Here is a 21,696-nt window from a genome sequence, read left to right on the forward strand (position 1 = left end):
CTTTGATCACAATCGGCCCAGCCGTTCTCGAGATCTGGAAGCGTCACCCTGCCCGTGTGCACGTGCAGCGGCACCCCAACCGTGACACATGGAAATGCATTGCCGGGTGCGTGCCAGCATCCATGCAAAGTACCAGCGCAATCGGCAAACTAACTACAGAGTTATTAGACTTGTTACTGAACTGACTTCTCATCGTTTTGCACGTGGCACGTGCATTAGGGGTCACCCATACGCATCGAGAATAGCACACTACGTGTAAGAAAGGAAGAAGCTATCCCACACAAAAGACCGCGAGTGAATTGGTCAAGTAGTTGTGGAGATAGAAGCTTTGCAAGGCGCCCCCAAGGCGGCCGAATGCTAATATTTAGCAATAATCAGTGTCGCATCCGCACACGGGAGGTATCCCCGTCACCTGTTCGTATACTCTAATGTGGTTGGGTTCAAGTCACAGTCGAGCCCTGATTTTTTACAGCTTTTCTTAAAAACGGCACATCGTGCAGTGACGTCCTATGCATCAGTGGAAAGAGCATCAAAAGTTGCATATTATATTAACTTTTCACCTATATATCTTACTAAAGCTAAAAGTTATAGAGGAATAAAGACGCTCCCATTGACTTTCCATGTTAAAAAATTTAAATTTCAAATTAACTTTAAAAGAAAAAATGAGTTTTGCCACCTTAACGAAGCATACCAGCAAGTACTATGCTCTTTCCTCTACATGATATAAGAATTTGGGCGAAATCTATCTCTAAAATTTTGTACAAAGATCGAATGAAAATGTATCTGCAAAGTCTCGACATCGCCGTCCATTGACTTAACATGGGACACAGCAAAATTCCAACTTTGACCTCGTGCAAAGACACGTTCCGAGATTCTGAGGGGTATACAGTGCACACTGGCGTGTACCTGAACGTGTTTGCAATAAAATGCTGGGAAGAAAACCACCTCCTTCTTGGCTCGTTTTCCCGCCATTGGCGATCGCGCAAAAAGTGTCCAAAACCCCGTTCACTTAACATGGGGAAAATGGAATCGCACGTGCCACGTGCCACGAGGTTTTAAGCGAGTAGCGACCGTTGCCATCAGGTAGATCGCCTCCGGGAGCCTATACACTGAACTTTTTACGACGATTGTACATTTCGTCTAGGCCCCGGTCAAGATGTCTCGATTCGCTGCCAGACTTGCAAAACATAGCCCGGAGAACGACCGCTCCGGTTGTTTTTCAATAGAAAAACACAATTCTAACGAATAGTGTTTGTCTTTTCAAACAACCTGCGGTTACTAGCTGAGGCAAGAGTAGACTGAACGTTTGGTTGTTTAGCATTAGCTAATCTCGTTTGACATTTACCGATCCGGCGAGTGAAGACTACACAGTGCGCGGTTGTGCACTGAAACAGGCTATGGTGCGATTTAGATGATCATGACCTGATTCAGGACACCATATATCAATGCCTGGACGTGCGACCAACAATGATTGACGTTTTTCGTGTCACCCTGACCATGCTAAGTTAGCTACGGCTGGGAGCGAACGAACTCGCGCGCAGTCGCCGTGGCCGAAGTTGTGTACACCGCAGTCTGAATTGCTGGGACCAGCCAACCGCTAATAAGGGTCGGCTCATCTATCAGTCGTCGTTACCAGACCAACACTTCCCTCCATGCACATTGCATATGACGTCAGCAGAAACTGAGTCTGCAAATGCTGCGTTGCTGGTCTTCGTTGTCTTTGTAGGAGGGATGGAAATCGGAAAAGAAAATTAGATGTAATACCTTTTATTTGTGCTTGTATCTGTTTCTTGGATTATAAATCCCGGATGTTTGGAAGCATTACTGAACCGTAGGATTACTGTACCGTATGATGCCGAAACATTATTGTATGTCTAGTCAGTAGTCATGTTGCTGCCGTCAGTGGCATTCGACATTGTCCGTTGGTATGAGGAAATGTCGGACTGTCCAGTGTCCAACTCATCACCTTCATACGATATCATTGGCACACTGAAATGTTTATTGACATTGGACCGCGTCTTATGTGTTGTGTCGTGGCATGTGTTTATTGGTTCGCATAAAGGAAGATATTCGGAGGATCTGCGAGGCTTCATATCCAGTGTCATCCGGAGTTTTTACGCTAAGCAACAGGGCTGCTGTAGCTGTGCGGACGCTTTCTCGTTATTTCGTACTTGTGTGGGTAGCAGCCATCGATGCGATGTGGCTGTCTCATGACTAAGATGAAAAGGCCGATTATTATATTCCTTATATTTCGTTCAGTACTCATCCAAGAGTGCATTTGATGCTTTTCCATGTAAACGGTTGCTGATGCAATAATGAACGCTAGCTGTTCATCTACTACGTTTTTTCGCTCTGGAAATGTCAATCACTCTGTCACGCTTTGTGGTGCAATGGTTTTGTTCCTGCTATCAGATCTGACAAAAAGTCCAACTATTGCGGCCGACAGAGTGCTTCTATGATGTACCCCCTGACCTCTGGCTCTGTTACGTTGGTTAGACGTGCCTAAAGCCTGCAATTTCCTGCTTTCGTCCGCACCACGGCCGAGCGGTGTAATGCATGTGCTTATTTCTCGGTAAATCATACTATGAATATGGCGTCTGTGCTGTTTGTCCTGGTATATTGTGCAAACCGGTCTCGTCTAGACGGCAGTTGTTCCATCGGGGCGTCCTTGATTATGTATGTCTCCTTGCCATATATTTTGATTGTCTGTTTGTGTTATCTGTCCATCCCAAGTTCACTATAACCTTGTTTTCACGCCTATATTCAGTGTGGAACATGAGATCACGGGAGCAACTAGGTCGCCAACAGCAGGACATGCCTTCGGTGCTGTACCGTATCGCACCTTTTCGGTACCTTACTGTGCCGTGTTGCGTCGTGCTGGACCGTGCCGTACAGTGTAATGCCGTGCTGAACCGTGCTATTCAGTACCTTACCGTCACATCCCGTGCCATGTTGTACCGTACCGATTCTGTCAGTGACCTGAGTGACCTCCCGTGCCGCAGTGGAGTCCAGTACCAGCACCCCGGAGTCGGACCCGAGCTCGCCGCCGAGCGCCTCCTACCTGATGGCCGGCGGCCGCGGCGGCACGCCCATCCAGGAGGTAAGAGGCGACGGTGGGATCAGGGCGGGATGTGTCTGGGTAGGAGATAGTCGGGCGCCGTTAGGGCCAGGTCGGGGGTCTAGGTAGGAGGTGAGGGGCGAGGGTGGGGTCGGGTCTGGAGGCGTCTGGGTACGGGGTAAGGTGCGCCGCTGAGGGAGCCCCGGATATTGTTGTTCCCGCTGTTACGTAAGCATGCATTTCCTGCCCCCACCAGTATATCCGCCATCCCTGTCCTCCCCTTTAACGGTCGGACGCGTCTGGTTTGTTTCCTGGCAACAGCTGGTCCGTGAAGGGCCTCATAACTTTCATGCGGGCCGCACCCATCGTAAAACAGACGTGCATTCACATTTCAACATTTGCCGGGGAATTCCTGTCTCGAAATACACCGTCGTAAGGAGCTCGTATGTTTGGAGATGGTTTTGTTAGGTCTTTGTGTCGGAATCGGCTAAGGGCTTCCGACCTAGTGACAGTGCCGCGTGAAAGTACCTGTCTGAAGTTGGCATGCGGTAAATACGACGCCCCAGTTTTACGCGAGTCGTAGGACGTCTGTATTGAGTTGAAGCCGTTGACGGCGCGTGACGAGCGTTGGCGATGACCCCCGATGTCACGCCGCTCGGGTCGCGACTTTTGACCTTTGCAGGGGAGTCCCCGGGCCGGCTATTTGGTCGATAGATTCCGGTTGAGGTTATGAAAGACAAATCAGGGGCCGGACGGGCGACCGTCGACGCGTCGTTACCTGAGGTCTGGTTCGGCCGAGCTGCGTTCTGGGACCACTGACCGATGTTGTGGGACGGAAGGAAAAAAGGAAATGCGCTTCTGGATGGCCTAGTAAGATCGCGTGTATCGTCGTTGTGTTAGTTGTTTGAGAGACCCTTTACTTCCTCTGAAGCTCTGCCACCCTCCAAGCTCTGAGTTCAAACGCTCTGTCTCAATAGCACAGAAGACAATCTACAGATACTAGAAAAAATTTCAAAGCCATCACAAAAGTACCGACGGCGGACTTTGATCCTTCCTGGTCTGACTGTGGTTCGGACCGCGGTTCTCTCGTATGACCACCGACGCGGTACTAATAGTGGCCGCGGGTGGCGCGCCGTGCGACCACCATGTCTGGCGGTTTGCCGGCCGGGTGGACACGCCACGGGGCATGCCGTACGGACGACGGAGAGGGGAGGCGCCGTGATGGGGTGGAGCGCGGTGGAGGGTTGGTGGACGGAGAGTGACAAAATGTAGATGGGCAGGTTGAGCTGTTTGATTGGCTGTGATAGCTGGGTCGGAACACACTGCAGAGCAGTGTCTGTGCACCGGATGTGTGCTTGGAATTAGCCATGACGAACTACTTCTTGGTAATTTCTGACGTAAAGTCTTTTTGTGTCTGTGTCTTATCGTAACCGTGTGCTTACGTTTGCCGTCCTGTAAGGTCCTTTTGTGTCTGTGTCCCCTCGTGATCATGCACATTTATCGCCGATGTTCACGGTCGGTTGTCTCGTCTCTTTCTCCGTCCCCAGGAGGCGGGCGGCCTGCCGTTCCACCTGGCCGGGCTGAGCGGCGGCGGTGCGCCGGAGGTGTCCCTCTACAGCAGCCCGTCGATGCCCAACATCTCACTGGGACGGCCGCCCGTACATACGGTACGTGAACGGCGCTATAACGCTGGGAGCGTGAGTCACGGGAAGTGTGGGTTTATTGAGTCACGGGAGGGCGGGTTTCGTGAGTCACGGTTGGAGTGGGCTTCATGGGAAGGTGGTGCGAGCGAAGTTGTTATTGTTTTAGTATAGTGAGAGGGATAGAGGAGGCCTTAATCGCGAATGAGGGGAAAGACCGTAGCTGTAAGATCTTGTAAATATAAAGATGAAAGATGCTTCTAACTTTTAAGAATGCCGATTTTTATGTTCACGCATCTCAGTGATGCTTTTATGTATTTGAAAAGCGTCGCTGTTGTCGAGTATTGTTACTTGTTGTCGATGAAAAACGAATGTTGTCATCGATGTCGTCGAAGTGCGAGTGCAGGTGTTTTACCTTGATCTTGATTTCCAGGTAGTTTTTAGCGTTGGTGATCTAGGATGATATCGATGATATCGTTCGTAGCCTGTTCAAGTTCATATCCGGAAGCAGAGAAAGCCAGTGCCTCCCGGCTGGTCTCCATACGTTTCGTGGAAAACAGCCGTGGTCGTGGACAGACTATTGACCGCGGAGTGGTCTTGGCCTCGCCTCAGTCGCTGTCCACACGTCATAACTTGTCATAATGTTTAACGCCATCCACCCTTGTTAGTATATGAACGAATGCTGTAACGATATTCCAGACTTGGTGACCTTTGAACATCAATGTCCGGTTATGTTCTGTGAGGGAAGCCAATGGATCTCCTTTGTCACTGATTTGGCTTTGACGTGTTCTCAGTACGTAACCGTGGTTATCGAACCCGATATGATTATTCCATCGTCCAGTCTACCTCTACAGCAGACTGTCTGCTCCTTCACTGGGAAACGTCCTGCCCCATGCCGCACCTTACAGGGATCGCCCTCCGTGCTGTCCGTGCGGGCAGCCATTTAGCCCCACCGACGACGATGCCGGACGGTGCTCCAATGAGCCTGACCTTTGTCAGTGCGTGACCCGACCCCGGGCGGCGCGCGACGATGACGGTTCGACACGGGGCGTGCTAATAGTTGGCCGCGCGCCGGGCGACCTTTGGCCCGAGGCGACACTGCGGGCAGGTGGGCGGCCGGGGGCGGGGGGCGGGCCAATGCTGACCTGGGGTGCCCAGCAGTGGACAGCCACGTCAGCGGTGGGCGGACTGATGGGGTGACTGGCGTGCGGGCGTGGGGTGCCGAGCGATGGGGCTTGGCTTATCGATTCTGAGTCTAGTACAGAATTATTTCATGTGGGGCCGCAAGACATGCTATCGCCGTCATGTAGCAATGATTCTTCCTTCCTCTCAGCTGTCAGTTTCCCGTCTCTTCACCACCACATATCAATCCATCCTCTCTAACCTTGACTCCCTCCCTCCCCTCCCGGCTCGCCGTCGGTCTTCGCTGACCCCTCCGGCTCTCCCCATCCGGGCGATGGCCGTCAGTCGGGCCACTCGGCTCCTAGCCTCTACTGACCCGGTTCCTCTGTGGGCCGGGCCGGTATTAATACACCCGGCCTGCTAGTGGCGGGCGCTGCGCAGTACTGGCCTATTCGCGGCGGCCGGCCGAGTATTTCGGGCGTCCCCGGAGAGTGCTGCTCGGAGCCGATCGACCGCGCCGAAATAACCCCTGCGGTGCCGCCGTTGAAGCCGACGGGCCGACGGAGCCGCGCTCGGCCCGGCCCCGACCGGCGACCAGCCGCGAGATGACTGAACTTGGACCGTTCAGACGACTCTCGGGACCTGGGAGGTTATGACTTATGAGCTCAGTCTGCTGGATACACACCACTGAGTTCTGGGTACTGAGGCGGCGGCGACCGGCTAGTTCCGACCTACAAGTCGCCGACTGCGCTACTCGCGTCCAGTGGAGCGTTCAAGGGCGCGGCAAAGTTGTGGACGGCCCGGCAGCCGGGCTGGTGTCGTGCAACGGCGAGCGCTGGGCGGGGTATTGGCGGCTTTGTCGCCATGACGCCTGCTCTGGAGAGCTCTGTCCAACGCTGAGCGGAGTTTGGGTAACTCGGTTGCCACAGTACCAGCTGCCCTGTAGTGTACTGTCGAGCTTCGCCTGGACCGAAGTACTCTGGTGATCCTAAGGAGTGCAGCCGACATCACTAGACCGGGCGGATGTTCACCACACATGTCACGTGTGGCGATCGAAAGCGAAGGGAACTGCTGTGCTCACCGAAGTCGCGCATCGTTTGGTGGAAATCATATCCATCTCGTACTCACCGAGCCGATCATCCGGATAATGTCCTTATCTTCCACCAGCCATTGTGCGCCAGAGCGCTAATGGCCTGTATCAGCTCGTTTTTTTTTACGGATAGCTATCATGACATATCCATTCGTCCGACGTATGATGGGGTGCACGCCTCCGCTGAATAATGCCGACTGGTTTTGTCCGGTTGGAATGTCTGTGTCGGTGACCGATCGCGGACATCCGGGCGGCGCCGCTCCTTTGTTCTGCCTCCACCGGCAGTGATTGTTTTGGCCGCCGGCCTGGACCGCCTCAGCCGGGCCCCCGGCGGCCGGCGCACCGTTTACCGGTGAGCAGCCGCGCCCTCTAAGACTGACATTGAAACGGGACGGCAGCTGGGGCCAAACGGACGGAGCTCAGAGCGTCTCCTCTGTTCTGTATCGTGCGCGAGTTACGGCTGTCTGGTGCTGACGCGTTGGCGCTGAGCTGCAGCTCCGGACCACGTTATAAGCGGCAGCTACTGCGCAGGAGACGCTGTTCTGCTCAGTTCCAGCGGCGGAGAAATGGCGGCTGCTGAGGGCCGACCGGCTCTAAAGCCCAATAACCAACCGGCGGCGATCGCCGGCAACGGACGACGTCGCTCGCTCGCTCGCCGAAAGTACGTCCGCGTTTCGTCTGCGGCGTCGGCGGGTTCCCGGAAGGGACTCTGTCGCTGCTGGCGAGCGCCGCTGCTGGGGACGCCGGCCTTCATGGCACCGTAAAAGCGCGACGGTCTCCAAGTTTGTGGCCGTCTGTTGGCGACGGCCGGCGCCGGAGCGCTGCCTGCAGGGTGCTGAGCTCGCGCGGCCGCTGGCGGGGCTGGCCGCAGCCCGGCGGGGCTGGCCGCAGCCCGGCCGGGCGCCGGCGGGGCTGGCCGCAGCCCCGGCCGGGCGCCGGCCGCCGTCCGCCGCGCTGGCCCGGGGGCCATCCATTCGGCTGCTTCCGCCGGCAGCGACGGCAGCCGCGGGGCTGCGGTGGCGACCTTGGCCGCCGCCGCGCCGGTGGACGGGGCTGTATTTCGGGCTCATCTGGCAACGGTACGTCGGATACCAGACGGCGCATGGCGGCGGCTGCTGGGCGGCCGACAGCCGGAGACGAAAAGGAGTAACAATTTATCTAGTTCCGAGGGCTGGTGTCCTGGGAAAATAAAAATTAAACTATAATTGCGGCAATTCTGTTTTATGTCAAACAGGGAGAGTCTGGGACGTGAACGACCACTGCCATCGCGTTTACTCGTTTTATTTTTATTTTTTATTTTATTCGTTTTATTCGAAAGGGCAGCATCCAGTGTTTCCAGAGTGAAGGTGCCTTCCCGAGTGAAGGTCTGGGCTTGACTTCGCTTCTCGTTGTGCCTGTGCTCCCCCCAACCCCTGTTTATTGGTGTCCGAGAGACCGGAAGCATTTTGTCTGTGCTGTGGACAAGCGGGTCACTGGATGGCTACCTGTCGGAAGCGACCCGAGCTCAGCCGTCAGAGCCAGCATCTGTCGGAAAACTAAGCGCAGCTGCGACCGGGAGGCGGGAAACAGCTGGGAAAAGCGAGGAGCCTCGGAAGACGGCAGCAATGATCAGAGTGTGTTGGAGTCGGTTACCGGGAGCGGACGCAATAAAGGAGAGTGCGAGCCTGAGGACTGTTGGAAGCGGGGACAACAACACAACATTGGCGCGGTCGAAGGTAAGAAGCTACGTCTGACTTCTGTTACTGAGCATTATTAAGTACTTATCCCGGTTAGGGCAGCAGTTGCTGTGTTTTTTTTTTTGCATTCTTATTTTTGCCGAGGTCAGTGAGAGGTGCACTCCACTGCGCACTCGATAACTCACCTGGAGGCGGGGGCAGCGAGAGGTGTACTCTGCCTGTCACTCGGTGCACAAAAAAAGCAATGGATGAGAAAGAACAACCAGGCCAGAAAACCCGTTCGGACAAACTGCTGCGCCTCATTTCTAGGATCAAGAAATTTGACGGAAGTAACGACGAAGGCTGGGATGTTTGGATCCAGCGGTTCGAGCTGCTAGCAGGCTTGGGGGACAAAAGCGAATGGCTCGAAGCGTTATTTATATGCCTAGACGGTAAGGCATTGGACGTGTGCACGTCGATGCCGGGAAAGCTGCGAGGGCAATACGCCGAGGTAAAGAAAGCGCTAAAGGCACGCTTTGGGAAAGACGTGAGCAGTATTCACGCATATTCGGACCTCAACCAAGCTATCAGACAAACAGGAGAATCACTTGAGGACTTCGGCGACAGAATCCAGGGGTTGGCCAAGAGTGCCTACCCCGAGAAATCTTTCTCCGATTTACAGTCGGTTATGGTGAGTCAATTCTTGTGTGGATTAAAAGAGCCTTGGCTGCAGAAAAAAACTGATGGATAAACCCTTGAGCAGTTTAGACGAGGCCTTAAAGGAAGTGCGAAGTCTCCGTCAGACTCGGGATGCTCTGGCCGCGATCGGAGCCGTCGGTGGCTCGAGTGTCGCAGAGGAAAGGCCGTCCGATCAGGTGCTCGTAGCAAAAGCGCCAAAATCGGCAGACCAGCTTGAACAAAAAGTTAATAAGCTGCAGGAGAAACTAGACGAGGTACTGGGCGTCGTCGCTGCGATCGGAGAGGCGCAGAATTCAAAGGACGGAAAGGACCGCCAAAGAAAGAGAAGAGAAGCAAGGTGCTTCGGCTGTGGGGAGCCGGGTCACTTTAGAAGGAACTGTCCGCATGCCTCACCGAGAGGACAAAATGTGTCCGAGAGACCGAAAGCATTTTGTCTGTGCTGTGGACAAGCGGGTCACTGGATGGCTACCTGTCGGAAGCGACCCGAGCTCAGCCGTCAGAGCCAGCATCTGTCGGAAAACTAAGCGCAGCTGCGACCGGGAGGCGGGAAACAGCTGGGAAAAGCGAGGAGCCTCGGAAGACGGCAGCAATGATCAGAGTGTGTTGGAGTCGGTTACCGGGAGCGGACGCAATAAAGGAGAGTGCGAGCCTGAGGACTGTTGGAAGCGGGGACAACAACACAACATTGGCTTCTGCCATGGCTCAACACGAACCGTGCCCACGGGCCCATTGGACCTTACGGTAATCTTTAATCGGCTTGAGTCAGTGATACCAGTTTTCACTGGGTACCTCGGCATATCGTAGAGCCAACTCTCAATTCACGTTACAATGTGTGAAGCAGGGTTATCAGCTGAAGGAAGGAACTGTACTGCCTGAGCAAAAAAGCTCATGTTTTTACTCGGCTGAACCGCATACCTACCATTATTTCTGAACTCTGGCTGCAAATGGGTTGCAAAGAGCACACATATTTTCAGGCTGCAATCACAAATGCAAACAAACAAACAGATAGATTCGCGCCCCTGTCGCTTCCTGTTTACGTTTCCGTTCTGACGTCAAATCGTCAGTTCCAAACATGCGGCTATTATATAACATTGGGTCTCGATTTACAGCTGTATTCATAATTCGCCACCTCTTTTTTTGCATTCGCATTTCGCCTCACCGTCGCTTACGTCTATTCATTACCCCGTTCCTCATTCCACGGTCAACTGGGACTTGTCGCATGTCCAGGTCGAGCCGGGGTCACCCGCGTCACAGACCTCGCGTCTCGTACACCGCTCGATAATTGAGGTCATTTGGCCCCGGGTCATGACCGCCACAGCCCTCACGACACGAGCGTCGCCTGATTGGGGATCGATGGCCGATCGTTCATGAATTTCGTCGTCCGATGAGCGCTCGACGGCCTGTGCTCCCGTGTCACGTAAAGGTTGAGCGCGTGGAAAGAATACGGATTGTGTTTGAACGTGTACGGAGATTTTTATGTCGGAATACGGGCGATGGGGCTGGCATGGAGGGTCTCCAGCACCAGAGTGATGAATACCCATCATTTCATGATTCTGGGACTTTCATCAGAGCAACTGGCCTCCATTGCCGACATGATGAATTGGCTCCTGCGTCTGACGCGGTTAGATTGGTACTACCACCGCCGTCACCGCCGGGCGCCGCCGCCGATGTCACAGAAAGTCTCTGGCTAGGCCGCAAATAGAGCGTAGTTCCACCCACGCAACGGAAACCCTCTGGGTCTGTTTTCCTCAATACGGCTTCTTTGGTCTTGGCAGCGCGAGAACTGTAGTACTCGAGTGAGTCGAGCACCTCGAGGGACCTGACCTAATGTGACCGGCTGTCCTCAGTCTTCTACTCGGTAAATTTAACGTCACTTTGAGGGAACCTTGTCTGACTCCCTGCGCTCTCCTGTGCGTTGTGGGTGTGCCGCCTCCCTGGCGGGTCGTGCCGGTCAGGTCAGGTCACCTCTGCCCCCTGACTGGGCGGCACACCATTCGTTGTCCGGTGACCGGCGCCGACGGCCGGGGATCGATACGGTGACCATCGAGTGACCTTTACCTGCTGGTCGGCCGGCGGGCTCCCCCCTCTCTGTCTCACTCCCTCCCCCCCTCTCTCTCTCTCTCTCTCTCTCTCTCTCTCTCTCTCTTTCCCTTCACCTTCCCTCTCTCTGTCATTTTATACATCTTTTTCTCCCTCCCCCTCTCTCTCTCCCTCTCTCTCCCTCTCTCTCTCTCTCTCTCTCTCTCTCTCTCTCTCTCTCTCTCGCTCTCGCTCTCGCTCTCGCTCTCTTTCCTTTCACCTTCCGTCTCTCTCTGTCATTTTCTACATTTTTTCTCCATCCCCCCCCTCTCTCTCTCTCTCTCTCTCTCTCTCTCACTCTCTCGCTCGCTGTCGGTCCCCCTTCCACTCACTGTTTTTCCTTCTCCCTCTCTCTTGTCTCCCTCTCTCTCTCTCTCTTCTCTCAATCGCTCACTCTTTCCCTCTCTCTCCCTCTCTTTCTCCTCTCCCATCCTCCCCTCTCTCCACCTCCCCCGAGCTCTTCTCTGTCTGTCGCTCTGTCTCATCACGGACGCCTTCGATTGTCATTATACCCTGCATCGACCGAGAGTCCAGACAAGACGCCAGGACGAGCGGCAGAGCTAGTAACGATACACCCCAGTCCTCTGCCCTGTATCGACTCGTCTCTCGGCGGCGCTGCTTTGTGTCTTTGATGATGCTGATGGTCATGATGATGATCAGGATGCAGCTGATGGTGAATGGTCACAGTGCATGTGCGGTGTTGTTGAACTCATGATGGTTGTGACTTGTAGGAACGACAGAAGTGACGTGAGGAGAGCTCGTGAACGACACCTAGCGTTGGTGTTAATCGATGTAGCGGAAGATGGCGACAGTGATATGAAGGTGGCCCTGTTGGATTGGTTGTAATAGAGCGGAACGACTGGGAAACCCCCAAACCCCTTGCGTTCTCAGCGACAGATGTTGTATTGTTGTTGTGATGAGTTGTGTGACGAGTTGTGGGTTGCTAGCCGCCCTGCGACAATGCGAAGAGGTATCTCGGTGAATTCGGTGGAGAAACGGAATGCGTTTCGCGTTGGTTAATGTGTAATTCCGCGAGCACGGATGCACGGATGCAAAGCACGGATGTCGGGGTACTCCCTGGAGACTTTCGCCACACCTGCCGTCACGTGTCGCAGCGCCATGAATTCCGCCACCGGTTCCGGCGGAAGCACTGCACTGCCTCCCGAAACTCCGCCGGCAGCTGTGGGACCCAGGCGTCGTCGTCGCCCTCGACGCGGCGCCGTCGGTCGAACGTAATCGAGTTTCGTCGGCGCCGGAACTGTCCATGGGACAAAGCCGGCTACGGACATCCGCCTGGCGCCGGTCGATCGTCCCTGACCGGCCGCTGCCCCCGGTCCCCCCCCCCCCCCCTGGCGCCCGTGGGACGTGTTTAGGAACTACTGCGCCGATGGACTGAAATAGAGTCGCCGACGTTCGATGCTCCGCCGGCCGGCCGGGAGCCGAGCTCGCTGCAAGATGGCCGACGGGCCGCCGGGTTCGCAGAAGTGGCTACGGCCGCCCTACGAGAGCCCCTGGGACTCGTATGGACCTCCAAGGAGGGAGTGGAGCTAGTTAGCGCTTTGGCGGTGCTCGTGGTTCAGCTTTGTGGGCTTTTTAGAGGGGCGATGGGTACGATGAAGCGATGCTTAGCGCTGCATTCATGGTTTGTTGGTCGTACCAGTTTTCCGTCACACGTATTGCTGCGTCAACCAGCGCGGCGGCTGCAGTTGAAGGTTGTGACGTCTACGAAGCTGGTTGGAAGCGCGCGGCTTTATCGCATGTTTCCAGCGATCCATTGGTGTCCGTTCCTACGAATCTGCCTTACCAGCTCACACGCGATCGGTGTGTTAGTGTACGCCGCGAACCAGCACACCCTTCCCCTCTCGGAAGATTGGGCGGCGTGTGTCACTGACGCCCTCAACTTTGCCGAGTCATGTACAACAACAACCAGTTCTGCTCATGTGTGTGGTGTACCTGTCATGTCCCGCGATGTACTCAAATCACACTCAGATAGTCATGCTATCAATCCCCTTTATAACTCATCCTTTATTGTGAGTAAAAACGGTGGAGTGAGTATGACACCCGCCATGAACACTTACTCACCGTGTGAATTAACTCCCCCACTTTCCCTTGTCTGTGTTTCAGGCGGTCAGCTCTGGTTCGAGCGAGGGTGAGCCGTCCCGACCGGGCCCGTACCCCCCTCTGATCCCCATCGGAGCGCCTATGATGACGGCGCCCTTCTTCCCCATCTTACCCGGTGAGTTGACCGGGACATCTATTTTGCTTCTGTTAGGCTGTAAATTTGTAATGGTGAATTTAATGAAGACATAGGTTTCAGGAACTTCTGCAACATTCATAGACGAGCTGTAGGTCGTAAGGATGTCCATTGGTTCGCTTGCATTGTCCAATCTACATAGCATTGCATCAATGTATCGCATTGTGAGCCTTCAAAATGTGACATAGGAAGCATGACAAAACACTTATTGTTTAACTGTATTGACCTCTGACGGCTATGTAACCTCATGGCAGTATGATGTGACCTCTCTGTAGCCTGTCTAACCCCTCTGTGACCTCTGACCGCTGTGTGACCTCTCTGACCGCCCCTCCCCGTTCCCCTCAGTGATTGACAGCGAGTGTACGCCGCCCACCTCGCCGGCCTACATCCGCAAACAGATGGAGTCGCTGGAGCAGGTGCGCAACCCGCTGCTGGGCGGCCTCTACCCGCAGCATGGCATCACCTGTGCAGAGGTCAGTACCCGGTGTCAGTCCAATCTGTCAGTCAGTCAGTCAGTCAGTCAGTCAGTCAGTCAGTCAGTCAGTCAGTCAGTCAGTCAGTCAGTCAGTCAGTCAGTCAGTCAGTCAGTCAGTCAGTCAGTCAGTCAGTCAGTCAGTCAGTCAGTCAGTCAGTCAGTCAGTCAGTCAGTCAGTCAGTCAGTCCCGGTACAACCCGCTGCTGGGCGGCCTGTACCCGCAGCATGGAATCACCTGTGCAGAGGTCAGTACCCGGGCGAATCAAGGTCAATGCCCTCCTATTATAGTCCCACGGCGTGTTACTATGTTGTTGCTTCCTATAAAACTTCATGTTCCTAGATCTCGCTGTGGTGAAGTTGCCAGATCAGGTACGTCTTGTATGTCAAGTCGGATGACACTGTTTTTTTTTATTGTGAAGCTCTGATGGCGTATTTCAGCCATTAGCCGCTAGGTGGCTCTGGCATCGGTCTCTGATTCGCGGTACCGGGTTTTTCCACATATCTGAGTATTCAATTCTGAGAGAGTCTCAGCGCCGAGTGTGACCCCACAAATGATCCAATTTACTGTGTGGTGACCAGAACTGTAACCCAACAACACACGCGCCTCGCCAGATAATTGGCGACCCGATCTGCGTTTGAGAAGGCTCTGTGCCTGCGAGACGTCATCGATTGGGTATTACGTTCTATGTTATGTTGCGCGATGACTGGGCAGAGTTGCATCACATCAGCGGGGGCAAGTTCCACATATAAGGCGGACGGTAACGGCGACGCGCAGAGGAGTCAGAAGCGCGGCCCGCTCGGGACGGCGAAGCTCTGCTCGTGGTGGTCCTCGAATCTCGAAGCTCGAAGCTCGAAGCTCTGTGGGCGTGGTCGCACGAGAGCACCTGATAGTGTATCAGTGGTGGGCGGAGATTGTGGTGACCGGAAGCGGCAGAGCTGGTGACGGGACCGGCGGATCGGGAAGTGGTGTGCTGTGGGGTCAGTGACCCGCGGGGAGCAGGGGAGGCGACTGAGGCTGTGAGAGGGTGACTCGGCGAGTGTAGGAGGCGGTCCCGCGAGTGATGGTGGCGGGGCTCCGACGGAGCTGCCGAATACGACAGCAGCTCCACTTTGAGGTCAGTTCCGACCGAGAAACATGGCGGTGTGCTGTCAAAGCAAGCGGCTAAACGTTAGTGGAAAGGCCGGGCGTGTCGCTGACGCAGATAGCTGCGCCAGGGTTTGGTATTTATTGACATAACTAAGCTGTGAGGTGCGATTTGTTGGTCGGAAACAGGGTTGTGCTTGACTCATGAGTCGAGTCAGAAATTTGACTCAACTCTGACTCAAATGAGTCAGGTTTGAGTCGAGTCGGATAAAATGTTGAGCTGTTGAGCTGAGTCAGAGTTGAGTCAGATAAAAATATTAAGGTGTTGAGTTGAGTCAGAGTTGAGTCAGTAAAACAACTTTTGACATTGAGTTGAGTCAAAAACATTTAGGAACATGAGTCAGCTGACTCATCTTTTTAGAAACAATATATACCTATAAGCTTTTCATTCTCCCCCGCTTAACAACTTAGGCCTGACCCTGCTGCCGGATTTTTTCACCCCCCCCCCCCTCCCCCCCGCTCAACAACTTTTTTATCTGAGTCAATTTTGAGTCAACACACTTGGCTCAACCAAAAATTTGAGTCAAGTTTGAGTCAACTCATATTTTCATTGAGCCGCTTGAGTCATGAGTCGAGTCAAGGGAAAAAATCAGCTCCTTGTTTGAGTCAGAGTTGAGTCGGGCTTTCTGAAGTTGAATGATGAGTCGAGTCGGCAATTTTTTTTTTAGTCGAGTACAACCCTGGTCGGAAAGCACCTATATGTAAATGGATCTGAGTGTTATTCAAATATAAAATGCGCTTCTCATGTGGTTTTGGAATGTGAAACCTCTGTTGAGATACCCAAGCCGTAATATCTCGCGCAGTTCTTAGAAATCCGATGGAAAGTGGTATACCAAGCTGTTCATCTATCAAATATCGTGACATGAAGTGAAGTTTGGCTTGATGGCCCGTTATTTCATTTGTTTTGTAACTTGGAAGCTGATTGTGTGGATTATTCGAGAACGGTACTGCCATTTGTTTCTGGGAGTTTGAGATAGGCTGAATGAATGCGAAATTCCATCTCGACATCAGTAGCCATGATTGAAACCTGCAATCAAAACATAGCTACACTTTCGCCTCGAACTAGGTTAGTGATTCATTCAACCATGTCAAGCTATTTCGATGTTGCGGGCTTTGTTTTCTTTGTTTACAATGACCCGGGTTATCGTAACATGTCACTGGTCTTTTTTGCGATGCCTGACCGTTGACACAGTTTTGTTTTTGCTGCTCTGCGCCCCCACTTCTGTCATGTTCATGAGTGTTCCCTGTGCTCACACACCGATCGTTTTTTTTTTTGTTGTTGTTGCCTCTATAATGGAAGGAAGCTGTAGGCTGACGCGGGTACTGAAATCGTCATAGTTGTGTCATATGTAATGTTTGGCTGTTTTTATACGATAGCTCTCCGAAACGCCAAGTCGCTCTGCTCCCTCTTATGTCGTCTTGTTGTTGTCAACAGCTGGCAGCCAGAGCCATCGACAGGCCTTCGGTCTTACAGAAAGACGTTCCGTCTTACACTAAGGCCGCCGGCCTTGCAGACAGACTCTCTTAGCGTCCTCGCCGCCCTGTGTCGGTGACCCCTTTGCCGTCATGGTGGCAACCCCGCCGTCGGTGACACCCCTTCGCCTGTGTTAGTGACTCCGCCTCCCCTCCGTCCCGTCAGGCAGCTCAGGCGCGGCTGGGCAAGACTTATCACTGTTTATCTCTGTGGCACCCTCTCCCACTGTACCAGTGTATATCCCACTGTATTATAACCTTCCCCTGCTGTCTCCCTTTCAGGCGGCCCAGGCGCGACTGGGCCGGACCATCCAGGGGAGGCCGCTGAGCCGGACCCAGTCTGCGCCCCTGCCGCTGGGCCATCCGCTGCTTCAGCGGGCCAGCCTCACCCGCGAGCAGTACGAACAGCTGGTCAAGGAGCGGCAGCTGTACGAACAGCAGCACCAGCACAACCTGCTCAAACAGGTGAGACTAAGACACAAACAGCACAACCTCCGCACAAACAGCACCAGCACAACCTGCTCAAACAGGTGAGACTAAGACGCAAACAGCACGGATTGACACAAGCAGCACCAGCACAACCTGCTAGTAGCTGGTACTTAGGATGGCTGGGTCGCCACCTCCACTATTTTCCATTGACGTAGCGTTTGTTTGGTGTGTGGCGAATCGTCGGTTGGCTAAAGCTGTGTCTTATTTAAGAACCATCGCCGTTACTTGCTGGGCTGAAATTCACCAGGAGGTTGGTCGTTTTTTCTATTGCTGACTTTATACCGCCCCAAAGATAGCCATAGTTTTGTCAGGTGGAACTGGAAAGAAACTATGGCCAGTGTCCGGGTTCTTTGTCGCCAATCATATACTGCATCACTGAAGCCGTGGGCGGTCTCTGCCATGACTATCTAGCATGGGTATCGTAGCGTATTATTTGCTGTTCGCTGGCTGGGATTGGATAAATTAATATTGCGCTGTTTACAGTACTGAACAGCGATTTCTCATAACCTAATGGCCTCGTCTCATAGTATCCCCATCATGGGCTGGATGTGCATTATCTCGCCACGTGCACAGTTTCTCTGTACTTCCCTACCACTGATTTCTTAGCATATCGCCCACGTACCCATTACCCGCCTCGGCTGTGCCTTTGTCAGCTCCTGGAGATTGTATCAGATACCCCGGCGTCTCACTGACTGATGGATCAATGACCGTACCGTATGCGCCGGCTGCTGAGCCATGTACCAACAGACGAGACATGTACGCCAATCGACCTAGCCGTTCGTCCAGTCGCCGGTGCTCGTGATCAAAACTCCCTCCCACTAACGCAGTCTCAGAGGAGGTCTGGGAAGTACTACTGCCCTGTTTGTATTGATTGGATGGATTTCGCTGATATTTTGCACCGTCACGCTCTGGCTCAATCCTGTTTTAGCCGGTGCTTGCCTCGACATCGGCTTACCACTTCCGCGTTATTCCAAAGCCAATCAATCATGTACCGCCAGGTCGCTGGTCGTTGTGCCGACTCATTTCGTGTCGTTGGTCGTTGTGCTGCCATGGGGCCCCGGTCGGGCCGCCGTTACTCTGACGTTGGCCGGGCTGTCTGATCGGTTTTCGGTCAGGCCGTCGTTACTCTCACTCGATCTACTGCCGTTGGACGTTAGTTACTGTGGTAGCTTTGCTGCCGTTGGTCGCTCCTCTGGTTGTTCGTCATTACTCTGTTTTTGGTCAGGTTGTCTGGCTGGTTGCCGGTTACGGTCGTTACTCTCGCCAGTCTACTGCGACCCGCCGGTACTCTCGTGGGTCGCTGGTCGTTACCCAGGTCGGTCGTTGGTCATTACTCTGGTCGCTCTGCTGCGGCCCGTCGTTACTCTGGCCGATCGCTGGTCGTTACTCTGGTCGGTCGTTGGTCGTTTGCCCGTCTTTACTCTGGCTGTTCGCTGGCCGTTACTCTGACCGCTCGTTGGTCGTTACTCCGGTTGCTCTGCTGCCGGCTGCCGGTCGTTACTCCGCCGTCGGTCGTTGGTCGTTACTCCGCCGTCGGTCGTTGGTCTTTACTCTACCGGCTGCCGTCCGCCGGTATCGACGGTGTGTGCGGGCCGATACGAGGATCGATGTCGGCCGGCGCGCTGACCGTCCGGACGTGCCGCCGGACCGAGGTCGGGTCGGGCGGGGGGGAGGGGCGCAGGGGATGGTGGGGACGGGGTAAGGGAGGGTATGGGAGAAAGCTGTCAGATGGATACGAGGAAGGGATGGTGAGGAGGCTGGTCGTGTTGGCTCGGGACTGGAGACAGTGGATGAGCGGGGGCTGTCGGCTGTTGAGTGATCTCGGAGCCATGTTGGAATGGTTGTTGCTGGCTGGAGTAGACCTACCTAGACACAATCGGCAGTATACCCCAGACTCTCCAGTCTCGTCTAGACTCTCCCAGTCGGCACCCAGGCTCCACCAATCGGCGTCCAGGCTCCACCAATCCCTGGAGCAATCCCTGGAGCTCACTCACTCGGTCGTAGACTCTCTGATGGCGGTGTGACGGCGGCGCTGACAGATGGGCTGACCTCAGCCGTCTCTCCGGCCCGGGGCGGCAGCTTGCCGGCCGAGCTAAGCTGTCCCGGACTCACAGCTGCTGCCCAGCTGGCCGCGGCAGTTGCGGCAGCTGCGGCAGCTGCGCCAGCCCCGGCGGTCCGGGCGGAAAGTTGTGCACCAGGGCTGGGGAGGCCTGCTAGCCGGGGTATCAACCGCTCTGCAGGCGGCTGGGTCGGCTAGAGACCGGAGTGGGACGACGAGGTCATTGTTAAAGGAACCACTGAGAGTGATTATAGGAACCTAACTATAAGTCTGACCTTCAGCTCGACCTGACCAAGTGGTCCGTGGGTCTGGCTGGACTATAGCTCGTTCTTTGTGTCATTGGCTTTGACTTTCGTTTGATCTTCTCATCCTAATTAAGCTCGGCCACATTAAAGTTGAAACGCTTCAATGTACCGTCTTCAAACTATATATAGGTTTATCAAGGCGAACCCGACTGCACTGAAGTAGGCTTTACTCCGTACTCTATTCATAGTGTATTCATAGGCAGTACTGTCGGCTTCCGACCCTGCAACCAGTTAATTGCTTTAATTTAATGAACACCATGTTAGGCCACTCCAGTGGGTATTGAAGTTAGATTATAATGAATGTGTAATGCATATTCAGTGAATTACGTATTTAGAGTTTCCGTTTAGACACAAGTCCCACTAGCCCGCCTTAGGGTTCCACTATTTCGCTGCATTGGTTGTGTTACCAATGTCTAATGTTACCAATGTTACCAATGTCTAGTCTAAAGATAGGATGTGTGGACCCAACATCCCCAGAAAGCAAGAACAGCCGACTTGGGTGTGTCTGCTCCTCGGACTGACCAATGCTAAAATGCGATAAACGAGAAGTGAAACCCTAAACGAAAATGAAAAGCTTCATAGATTTTCAGCTGCCTTATCATGGCTAGCCTGTGTGTTTTGGTGCCTGTGGCGGTGCTGCTGTCTCCGCAGTCTAAGCTCTGTTCTTTCTCTGTGCCGCTGACCTGACCGTTCGTCCCTCACTCTCCTTCACAGCACATTCGTCAGACGGTGCTGACGCGCGCCAGCAGTAAGAACCATGTGGAGAACGTGGAGGAGGAGACGGAGGCGGCCGTGGCGCGCGAGATGCAGGACGCCAAGGACGCTGAGGTCAGACCCGGCGACGGTTGGGTCGCGGTGGGGAGGGGGATTATACTCAGGGATGGCCAGGGGACACGACGGGGAGAGGTCAGAGCCAGGGACACGGCAGGACAGAAATCTGACCCGGGAGGAGATTTGTGGCGACGTAATCTCTGTCAATGGATGCTAGAGCGAAACATGTTAGCGCAATGTGCCGGGGCTCGTCTAGACTGGGGGTGTAGTTTGCTGTTGCGCTAGGTATGCATGCGCTACAACCATATACGCTAGGTATGGAATGTTGATGTGTATTAGAAAAAAGATATAAGATTTAATAGTGAGCAAGCCCCTGATCTTTGCACGTTTTCAAATACTTGATGGATATGCTGCGGATTGCAGCCATTATTTGAGAAAAGAAAACATACGATCGCCATGCTCTTTGCCCTGACAGCGGCTGGCTACTATTACACTGGCCAATGATTCCGTCGATATTCTTGTGAATCTCCCGCCCGGCCCGTAGACGTAACGTTCACACATACAGGGGCTTCCCTGCACCCACCGGTACCGTTACATAAGTCATTTACGACTGGGAACTTCTGAACGCCACTTTACTGACTCGGCGGGGATGACGTTAAATCGACGATTCGGGAAAGTGACTCGGTGGTGTGAGTTGACTCCCAAAGCGTGGGTCCCAAAACGAAGTCAATTTAAATGATTCTGGTGAGTAGGAGCGTAAAGGAACGTTATCTTGAGCTCGTGAAGGCTGCATAAATTTGCGTATGTACTCGTATATCAAAGGCTGTTGCTTTGATGCGTCGGAGTAGCAGACTGTCAGCCGCCGAACAAACACTTTATTACACATTCCGTGGCTCGTTTCAACCACCTGCGCAGAAGCTATGAGATAACGTGGGGCGTTTGACGTTTTGTGTAGCGTTACCACGAATCCACACATCCAATCTCCGGTCTCACCGCGGTACTGAATGTGTGCTCGGGCGCCGCCCGTCACCATCCGGGAACTTTGACGGCGTTTGGCTAATGAGATTTGTGAATAGTGTCTCGTCTCCCCGGCTCCTCGGCTAGCCTGGGGAGAAGAGATGGCGGACGGCGTTCTTCCTTTATCACGTTCCGTTCTTTTGCCGTGCTCGGAATCCGGGGGGGGGGTGCTCATTTGGAGCTACCGGGAACGGGACGGGACGTTGATGGGCAGTGTGCGATGTGTGAGCGGCACGGCGGGACAAATTGGGCCAGCTGGACGATCCGAGTCGGATGATCTGAGTAGGAGTAGGAGTGGTGGAGTCTGAGTAGGACCGACCGCGAGTATCGTGTGACTCCTGAGTCTCTCCTCATGGACTCTCGGAG

The 21,696-nt window shown here is 54.0% G+C and overlaps 1 protein-coding gene across 8 annotated transcripts in view; it reads left to right on the plus strand.

The window, feature by feature from the left end:
* Positions 1–21,696, plus strand: part of LOC122392176 (histone deacetylase 4-like) — a 107,073-nt gene that overhangs the window by 73,648 nt on the left and 11,729 nt on the right. For all 8 annotated transcript variants that reach the window (XM_043386771.1, XM_043386774.1, XM_043386772.1 and 5 more), the window contains 6 exons: positions 3,003–3,100; positions 4,606–4,725; positions 13,468–13,579; positions 13,943–14,070; positions 16,972–17,154; positions 20,257–20,370. In XM_043386771.1, the coding sequence (XP_043242706.1) occupies positions 3,003–3,100; positions 4,606–4,725; positions 13,468–13,579; positions 13,943–14,070; positions 16,972–17,154; positions 20,257–20,370 (755 nt within the window). The remainder of the gene's footprint in view (positions 1–3,002; positions 3,101–4,605; positions 4,726–13,467; positions 13,580–13,942; positions 14,071–16,971; positions 17,155–20,256; positions 20,371–21,696) is intronic.

This window comes from Amphibalanus amphitrite, unplaced genomic scaffold, assembly GCF_019059575.1.
Source record: "Amphibalanus amphitrite isolate SeventyFive unplaced genomic scaffold, NRLGWU_Aamphi_draft 000473F_arrow, whole genome shotgun sequence".
Taxonomy (NCBI): Eukaryota; Metazoa; Arthropoda; class Thecostraca; order Balanomorpha; family Balanidae; genus Amphibalanus; species Amphibalanus amphitrite.